At 37.5% G+C, this 10,666-nt stretch overlaps 1 protein-coding gene across 1 annotated transcript in view; it reads right to left on the reverse strand.

Moving 5' to 3' along the window:
- The window catches only part of TPGS1 (tubulin polyglutamylase complex subunit 1), a 68,765-nt gene extending 62,000 nt beyond the window's left edge, over positions 1-6,765 (reverse strand). Inside the window, exon 1 of the mRNA XM_044053895.1 lies at positions 6,225-6,765. Coding sequence (XP_043909830.1) covers positions 6,225-6,523 — 299 coding nt within the window. The 5' untranslated portion in view covers positions 6,524-6,765. The remainder of the gene's footprint in view (positions 1-6,224) is intronic.
- Positions 6,766-10,666: the final 3,901 nt, after the last annotated feature.

Here is a 10,666-nt window from a genome sequence, read left to right on the forward strand (position 1 = left end):
GTGGGCAGCACTATCATTTATATTACTATTGATGCAATTATATACTTGCCAAAAATAGAAGGGCGCAAATATGGGGTTTATAATATACATTGAAGTTTGAATGAAGAATTTTCATCCACCATTATAAAAAAAATTAAGGAATAAATGGGCAACAGCAATGGCTATCCAAATCAAAGTAGCTTTAAATTATACATAATTATTCTGATATCGGAATTTCTAAAACATTTTTGCCACTCACTAACAGCACAGTTATGCTGCAATCCTAGCAAAGTCTTTCCATGGCCACGTGACCAGTTTGTAAATAGCCAGACAGGCTTGCTATGAAACCAGCTTTGAGGAATACACTCATTTCCAAATCAGAAATCCATCCTACCAAGTTGGTTGAAAGCAGGGGTTTAGTGGATAAGGAAATGAGCTGTGAACATCTTACGCCCTGATGATCAAAGTCTTAACTTGCATACTTCCAGACAGCCTTTAACCATACCAATGCATTCAGAATATTAATGTAACCAGAAACAGAAATGAAATGCACAAAGCAACTGCTACCTTAATAAAATAAAAATGTACACTACCTTCTGCCTTTAGAACACAAAAGAAAACAAACATGACTTGCAGTTCTACTTTAGCACAATAAGAATAACTTAAAGTAATGTAAATGAATTAAATGGTGGTGGTGACATACACCTGTTCTTATCTCAGTCATATCAAACTATTCAAGACTAAACACTCTACAACAGCTGGACAACATACTGCAGCTGTGAATGGATGTACGTTGAGCTATTAAAGAGTCTCTGCTCATTCCGCAGGAGCCCAGTACTACTGTAGCTTCTTCTAGCTTTACCCTTTAAGTCAAAAGCGACTACCGTTCTTTTATGCTACTGAGACAGGGATAAAATCCTCAAAATAGGAAACAAAATTTCACTGCACAAAAAACCTATATGGAAAAGGGATCAAAACAGTTTAAAAGGACTTACATCGGTGCTGTAGAGGGATAAAACTCTAACTACAGCCCAGACTTCAGTTTGCTTAGTAGCTTAAGTGCCTGACAGAGCAGGTAGGAGAGGATGGGCATGACTATTTCTAGGAAAGGGATGGTGGTTCTTGGCTGACTTGTGCCCTAGCTCCAATGAAAGTGCCCTGCTGGACAGCAGAAGCTCATTGTGCAGTCAGGTGCTGGATAAGTAGGATGTGGGCTTGCCCCCTGGTGATGGTAGCCTCTTGTTGGCATGTCGAGTGAACATGCAGACGTGGACTGTGAGGTGGAGGCAGCACTTGTGGTGATGCAATTGCTCATATCACTATGGGTGGTGGTGGCTGGTTTATAAAATGAAAAATGCTGTCATTGCCAGGATGATGACAAGATCATAAAGCATACTTCTGGCTACCAGGATGATGGCCCCTTGCAGACATGATGGTGTATAATAAGTAAAAATATTCCAGAAAAAAAAGTTTAAAAGGATTTTTAGTAACTCTAGTGAGAAACAATACACACAGTAACATTCTCAGTGGTATTGTCTGCACATGTGAACAGGTCAGTTGCATCTTGGGCTTTAATAAGTGAAATGGGTTTAGATTTCAAGAGGTCAGTTTGGAGGGAAACAACCTTATATGGATATGGTAGTCTACATATACCTTGGACAGGAACCAGGATTCTGGGTGACAAAGACAACTGTTATACAACAAAAGAAATGGGTCACAAAAAACATCAATAAAAATGAGGTAAAATGCAAAAAGAAGAACAGAGAGGTGGTGATTACAAGTGCTGGCAAATAAGGCAGAAAGCTTAGTTATGAAGAGACTAGTACCCTGTTATTGTAGGAATGACAGAAATATGGTACACCAAAACACAACTGGAATGTAAACATACCACAGTACACTCTGGATGGACAAGGGGGATAAAACTGAGCAACCATCTCTACAAAGGAAAAAACATAACAGTCCAAATGATTAAACAAAGTCATGGACTGATACAGTCGGACTCATTTCAGACTGGAGATCAGGTGTTATTTACTACACCATTCTAAAATGGACCTCAAAAGTTTAAAAAATGGATCTCTCTATTGGGGAATGCTTAACATATTTGTTGGGAGGGGAAAAGCCTACTACCCATACACCTTAATTGCATGAAGAAAATTGAATAAATAAAGATCCTGTAATCGCCAAACTATACAATCTGGGTTAATATAAACATGTAGAAAAGGCAAAATTATAATCAGGCTTGGAAAAAAGCTGTATTCGAAAAAAAAAAAAGTTCTTGCAAGATACATTTTGACAAAAATCAAGGAGACCTTGGGAATGGAAGTAGCAGAATAAATCTACAAAAAGGTTAAATACAGAACACCTTCTCAAGGAAGAAAACAGATAAAAGTGTATATCCTAATGATGGCTGAAAAGGTTGGTATTACTAATGATGACTTTAATATGCCAGACATTAATGGCATCAGCGTAATTGTAATCACAGCAAATAGTAATATCATTCCTGATGCACAAAAAGTGTCAGTCCTCATAGACCTGTTACTAGAACATATTCAAGGAAAAAGGACCAAGTACTCTCAAATGAGGAGGGAAATGCCTCACTACAGAGGTGAACAAAACAAAGGTAAGGTTTCTCAACTTTAACAAAGCCGCTGAAAACTGAATCAGTGCCTCAACACTGTACTGAATAACTGAGGAACAGATTGGAACTGCTGGTAAACAAACAAGCACTCAAAACAAAGAGACAGGGAAGTGTGTTCTCAAATGAACCAACTACATTTTGGTGAAAACAAAGCTTTCAGGAAACAAAGGGAAGCAAAAAAAAACAGCAATACATTTTTAAAGCAGAAGAAAGCTGAAAGGGCAATCAGAAAAATAGGAATCCAAAAAGAGGAAAGGATATGTCAAATTCAGAGAATATGGAAAGTAAAACAATCTATAAAAACACAAAGAAGCAATACAAGCTTACGGAGAACTAACCTTAAATACATGGGGCGGGAAAGAAAAGATGGAAAAGGTAGGGCTACCAAATTTAACATTTGAACTTGGTAGTCACAACATACAAATGTATAATCATCAAATACAAGTGAGTATGCATGGCAAGGTGATCTTATCCCACTCACAGATTAAAGGGTCAAGTATTCCAGATACTGAAGGTGCCGATGGCAATATGAACAGATAGGAGTAATCCAATAATTCTTAGACTGGTACAAATATTGAAAAACGTTACTAAATAAACTTTTAATACATCATGAGAGGAGTACAAGGCTCCAAGACAGCAACAGTACAGGAGAGATTTTCCTTCAAAACGTGGGAACAAACCAGAGAGAGTAAACATTTATTTTATTTATTTATTTTATTTTACTTTACATTTGTTAACCGGGATAGTCCAACTGGATACATGTCCATTTTCAGTGGAGGCCTGGAGAGAAAAGCTCCAAAGAAACACATATACAAATATATTTTACATGTTTCTAGTATATTCAACCAGACAATATAGATGAGCACACATTATTAATTCCTTCAGAAATACATATATAATGATCAATGCATATACAAACAATAAAGTATGTTAAATATCTATCTAGATTCACATCATGCAGACTACACCAATCAGGAGATTATGAGTTTAAGGCAAGAGTTATAGCAAGAGTGGAGTAGGACTGAAGTTAGTCTGGTGTGGAGCAGGGACATAACCATTTGTTGCTGAAATGGCTTTTGATAGATTTCTTAAATTTGGCTAGAGAAGATTCCAGGGTAATGGATGGAGGCAGGGAGTTCCAAATTTTGGATATGTAAGATGAGTAGAGGGAGTCACCAGCATGGTTGTGAGCTCTAGTAACTGTTAATAGTAACTTATCTGTGGAGCGAAGTTGTCTTGGACAGGAATACTGCTGAATTAGCTTGCTTAAAGCTGGTGTTTCATTTGGGTGGGGGAGCAGCTTATAAGTAATAAGTTGAATGTAGATTAATAAATTTGGCAGTTCAAGCCAGTCCAGTTGTTTTAGGTTATGACAGTGATGGGTTCTAAAAGAGGAGTTATTAACAAATTTGGCTATTTGATTATTGCAGGTTGCTAGTTTGCTGGTTTCTGTTTTGGATAGATTTGTTAAGATTGGGGATGCATAAAGTAATGTTGAGAGCAAGTGAGTGTGAGCAATTGTGGTCCTAGCAGTATGGGTCAAGTACGATTTGTGTTTGTAGAGACTACCTAGCTTTCTGTGAGTGTTTTTAATAGCTAGATTAATGTGGATATCAAACTTTAACTTGTTATTAATAGTGACGCCTAGTAATTTTGTGTGAAATTTGGGTGTGATAAGTGTACCATTTTTAGAGTGACTATTGAAAGTGGCGGTAAGGCTGGTATTTTGTGAGGTGACATCACTTGTTAACCTGATTTTTTGTCATAGGAAACTCAGTAGAACTGCTACAGAATTATTTTATTTAACATCTGGGAGGGAGGCCTAATGGTTTAGGTATTTGCCTTACAAACACAAGATGCAGGGTTTGAGTCTCATAAGGGATAATTGGCTAGGCTTACAATGGCTCGCAAGGGCAGTTAGCCTAGTACTAACCTATTTGTTTACCAGGATAGTCCGACTGGACAACTGGTGTCAGTTTTCAGCGGATTTTTGGGGAGAAAAGCTCCAGAAGAATATTTTTTAGAATTTACAGAAGCCACTGAGGTACAGAATCCAAGACAGCATGGATTACGTTCTTTAACAGGGTAAGAAAGACACTATGTTCATGGCTTACTTAAAATTCTAGCAAGCCATCTGATACTGTACAAATGGGCACAGTCTCAAGAGGGTCAGAGTACACATAGTACACTCAAATGAAAGCAGAGTAACCAAGTGCATACCATAGGACCAAGTCCTTTTCAACATCTTTATAACAAACACTGCACTGGAGATGTGGTAACAAAATAAAAGCAGGTTCTTCTGCAGATGACAGTTATGCATCTGGGTTTATATAGAGTAATGTCAAGAAAAAAAGAAGACAAGCCTGAAAGAATAAAAAAAAAAAAAAAAAAAAAAATGAATAAAAAAAATATAGCACATTAGACATTTTGTCTTCCAAAAGTAGTGAAAATACCAAGATAATGGATCAGTTGGGCAAAAGGGTGCAGCAAACATTAATTAGTATCATGATGTGACTATAAGCCCAGTACAGAAACCTACATCTCAGCTGCTGGAGGGTTGGGGGTTTAAATACTACTGTTAAGATAACCATATTGCTCTTGCACAATTCAAGCAAAAAGCTCAATTTCTATGTGACTAAAATAAGCAATAAAAAACAGCACCTGTGACACCCTGACAAATCTGCCATTTAATACTTGCCCAATAATATTTTAAAGAGATACCCATATTCTTTTGGGATACTGGGCTAGAAACATGCAGAAATGGCAAGCAGGCTTAGCAAACTCCCAGAAAAACAATTTTATGAAGCATCAACAAGGCACCATAAAAAGTGCCATCTTATGGATTCGGCATGAACCAAGCAAGTTTCCCCAATCAAACAGGTGTTGGCTACTTTAAGTGACCAGGTATAACTTTTTCCTTTTTTTGGAACTTCACCTTTCTCAATGACTGCGGTGCTGGTGCTGCAGTAGCGTTGTCGTCTCACAGTAAGACGTTGTCTTGTTCGAGTCTCAGCTAGAGCGTCTTCTGTGTGGAGACATGTATGAATGGGCGTACCTTCGTTGAAGGTTGTGTATCAGGGCTGGCAACTCGGCACGTAAAAGTCTACTGCCAATCATTAGCGGACTGGAGTTCCGCTGTGGCGACCCCTAACCGGGAAAAGCCGAAAGAAACAACAACAACAACCTTTCTCAATGGCTTCCCTATATTTTTAGAGACTTCATCTTTCTGAGTAGCTTCTCTATTTTCAAAAGCATCCTGTAAGTCTGCCCTTGTTCTTGGGAGGTTGTATAACTCCCCCTTTAACCCTCATCCGGGGTAACACCATTTGTGGAAAAGGGGAACAAATTTAGTCCTAACCTTGAGGCTTGCCTAGACTATCTCCTTGGTTACTGATTAGAATGAGTGGGATTAACCCTGGACTGGGACTGGGACTGCATCCCTGGAATCACAGCTGCCAAATGTCCAAGATTTTGTTCAACATACATATGAATAACCAGCTTTTTTGTTGCTAGTAATTAAACAATAATAAATCACAGCTCTGGTTCAATTAGTTAACCAATTCAGAAATCCATCAGCCATCACTAACAATAACTTTTAGTCTTTCACCTTTGAGAAGGATGGGCGACACGGAGATGCCACATAGCTCTGTTGACGACAGACTGCTGCATCTGTCCCTGGTCCCCTCCACCCCCCTCGGAGTTCAACACAAGACTGTGGAAGTGGTTCGCCAAAAACGTTATAGGCTCCTCTGGCCTGGTTTCTAGCAACTTCATTAAAGCTTCCCTTAACATGATCCTAACTCCGGACTGTGACAGGAACTCTCGTTCGCATTCCTCTTTGAACGCTTTAGAGTCCGAACTACCCGCATTATGTACTCGTCGCTTCTCCATCTTTTCTACTAGCATTTAATTATTAATTAGGAGAAAACCACACCAAACGCCATGTTGTTAAACATTAAATCAGTTTCGCGCTTAAGAAAGGTTGATACTCTATTGCTAGTTTAACCATTTAATAACTTTAGAAATACCAAAGTAAGATCATCTATGACATCTACTAACAACCCAATTACAAAAACGTTAAGACTTCACACCGCGTTACTGAGCGGAAGCAATGCCCTTTAAGGACAAGTCTTCCGGACTTGTTGTTAAGGCGACAAAAGAAACAGGAAACGGACGTCGCTGTTCAGTATCGGAACTTAGTACTAAAAGATAAGTATTTATCAATGGCAGCTCTTACTTTGAACTGGAACTGAACCGCATCGTTGTTGTTGCGGTTAAAGATGTGTGGCCAATAAAGTAAAAAAATATAAAGGATAGGACAACTAGAAATACAGATAAGTGTTATATAACCCTGATTTGCAGCAAATAAAACAGGTTAATTTTAAATAAATACGATTATTTGTAAACAGTTGTGTAAGTACAGAACTTTATTGCAGGCGTTAAGACAGTTATATACATTTTGACCTATATAAGCCACAAGAGCTGCTAAAAATGTATTCAGTTGAACAAAGCAACAACTGAAATGGAACTAATGCCACATGTCAATGACAAACTGGTTGTGCATGTATGACCCGCCCCACAGTGACGCACTAAGCCGAATAAAGTTGTTAGCTATGGTGGCGTCTTATCAGCTGTTTGTCTACATTTCAGTTTTATAGCTTCATGCGGGAAGTAAACATTGCCTAAAGACGCTGAAACCAAATCACTGAACATGTGACACACTTTGCTTTAATATTTTTCTTATAAAAGAAAATAGAGTCATATAAATTCCCCACCCCTTCTGAGAAATTCTTTTATCAAACCTTCCAGTAGCTTTGCAACTAGCAAAACCTGCCCATACTGGCTGAAATGACTAAGCGATGTTTTAAATAAGTCCGTATTCACAGCCGTATACTTTGTTTTCTTATTTGCAGTTTGTTAACTGGTAGGTGGACTGGTCTAATGACCATTTTCATCCATAACCTGGGTTGGGACAATCCAATACATTAACATTAGATACTACAACAATTAAAACGTGAATACCACTATTATATTTGCATAACACTAGCAACAGGCATTACGTCAGAACGATTTTGACTGGCAATGGCATACGAAATTTATATGACAATACAGCAATAAAGAGCAGTCAAGACAAGCAATAACTTTGTAAGGATCTTTTCCTAGCAAGGTCCGTCGATGTATGTGTAATGGGAGCTTTGAGTTCTTGAAAGAAGCTTATCAGAAAAAAAAAATAGATGTAGGGCAATATCAAGGATTGTTTATGCAGCTGAAGGGTAAAAATATCACAGTAATCTTCTGGCAGGCACTGGTATATGGAGTATTAATAAAAGCATATCACGAAAATGATCACTTATCCCAATGCTCAGTGCATCAAAACATTTATTATTTATTTATTTATTTACATTTGTTGACCGGGAATGTCCGACTGGACGCAGGTCCATTTTCAGCGGAGGCCCAGGGAGAAAAGCTCCACAAATTAAAATATTACAGACATAGTTACAGCTGAAGAATCCTAGCAATTAAAATATTACAAACATAGTTACAGACGAAGAACATAGTCATTCAGTAGATAACTAGCATCTGTTCTAAACATCGTAAAGATTACCACAGATTGGAGTCAGGAATGCATATATAACTACTAGCAGTGTAAAAACAAAAATTCACACCAGTTCAAATACCCCTTGTTTTTACCATAGGCTTCCCAAATTGATTTCTTCCCAGCTTTGCATGCTTATTTCTATGTACAGCAACTACTACTGTACTCTACTCGAGATGTTTGCACGAATCTGTATATGTTACTCTACTCAAGCTGTAGTAGTTATGAAATGCATTACTGTTGAAGGTGTTGCTTGTACAGGCTGGCTTACAGTGGTATTTTAGCTAATGATTGCATTGCTGTTGAAGTTGTTGCTAGCACAGACCTGCTTACAGTGGTGTTTCATATGTTTACAACACAGTGAGTACTGCTGCTTCAGTGCACTTTATGCAGCAGAGATGTATTTCAAATGTGCTAATTTGTAAATGCTGGTTGGTATTGTGGGATTGTTTTGTAAGATAGCATTTCTTTTGAAGTTGGTGAAAGACTAACTGCAGCTGGAATGCTTTAAAGCTATACTGCCATGGATGTGAAATTGTCTTTATGCAATTAAAACTGATTTCAAGAGCAACAACTTTCTTCAAGAGTAAACTTTGCAGGTGTAAGCTGCAGTTTGTATTCAAAGTAAATGCTTGTGTCTATGGACTTTGCCTAAACAAGCTACCATGTTTGTAGTAGTGTACCACCATTTTCTCGCTCTGCTGTAACTTTTCTGTTTTCAAAGCTTGTCTGAATTACTTTTTAGGTATTGAAAGAATGTAGCTAATTCTGGCAATCTGCTGTTTCTGATAATCATTGTGTTGGCTGCTGCTGCTGTTTGTGTTATAAAAGGCACAGTTTGTAAAAGACAATTAATATAAAAAATGAACAAGTATAGGAATCTGTCTAGTTCCAACCTCATCACCACAAGTAATGAGGGAAAGAAAAGACAATTAATCCTACTCACTGTTAACTTATACACAACAGATGGATGGATGTTTAAGGTTTTAATACTGCATTGTAAAAACTTTTTTTTTTTTGGGGGGGGGAGACCAGCTATCTAAACAAATTTATGTTATCTACAAAAAAGATTCTTTATTCAAATCTGCACTTTATGGGGTATGTACTGTAACATCAAAGCAGACTTATTAATTGCAAGTAAGTGTATTTTAAATAAGTCCTAACTAACAGATTGTGAAATTGATCTATAGCTATACATGTTATTTACTCAAAAATCCACACACATTTTTGTTCACATCAAGAACTTTATTTCTTTAATATACTTGCAAGATTGCCTCTCAGTATTGAAAGTCATCAGTTTCCCTGTCTTTCTGCATCATTCTATATAAAATTATCTTTAATCCACTAGGAGGATTTGCAGCCTGCAAAATATATTTTTTCAATGTAGACAATAAGTAGACTGATGTCTTTGAGTACCACTAGGTAAGCTACTAAAACCATCAATACCACTGAGCTTGCAGGTAGTGCTACTGCTAAAGGAAAATGATACTTTATGTGTTAATGTACTTCAGGCTTCATAAACCCATTATATCTTGATATGTATGGTTTTCTGACCCATGAGCAACTTTTTAAAAAACTTTTTCTGCTCTGCTGTCCAGTTGAGTTACTCACATTATATTAGCAAAATTACACACGCTGCTGTTTAAACCTTCCCTTACCTCCATTGTCACTGATTTGTTTTTCTTGGGCTAATACCACCATCTGTAAGGGGATCCCATGTCCCTGCCCTTTGGGAAAAAAATCTGTATTATTCTCCTCCATAAAGGAGGTAACTCTTCTGAAATTTCTGACTTTAGGCCAATTGTCATCCTGTCCCCCTTTCTAAGATCCTGGAAAAGTATGTTTCAGTACATCTTACAAAATGATCTCCTAACCCCAACACAACATGGTTTCTGACCAGGCCACAGCCCCCCACAGCTCTCTTCATCCTTTCCAGCACCATTAATAATGCTAGAGACCAAGGAAGGTTTATCTCTTCCGTTCTTCTATCTTTCAAAAGCCATTGACACATTGTTGCATGAAAAAATTCAGACTCATATGCTCTCTTTAGGCCTTTCCAAACCAACTCTTCTCTAATTGGTTCTCGACTTATCTGAAATATATCAATTTATCATATAGGTCTCTTCTTTCTCTCTCTCTCATTTCTAGTTAAACTATATGTATTCAAGGCTATTTTCTAAGTCCACTGCTCTTTAACATTTTCATCAATAACCTATATACCTCCTCTCAGCAAGCTTGTCTTATTCAGAATGTAGATGACTCAACTCTTATCTGACAACCCACGACAATTGTGATGCCTTTAACCCATTTGAACTGTGGCTATATCAAAACCAACTTTTACTTAACCCCAAAAAGACTATACTACTGCTATTTTTCCTATGTCCTATGTCATGCTAAAAATAACTTTCATATTACCTTTCTAAATAATACATCTATTGAAGTAGTTACCCACA

This window comes from Protopterus annectens, chromosome 13.part0 (assembly GCF_019279795.1).
Source record: "Protopterus annectens isolate FY-2018-M chromosome 13.part0, PAN1.0, whole genome shotgun sequence".
Taxonomy (NCBI): Eukaryota; Metazoa; Chordata; order Ceratodontiformes; family Protopteridae; genus Protopterus; species Protopterus annectens.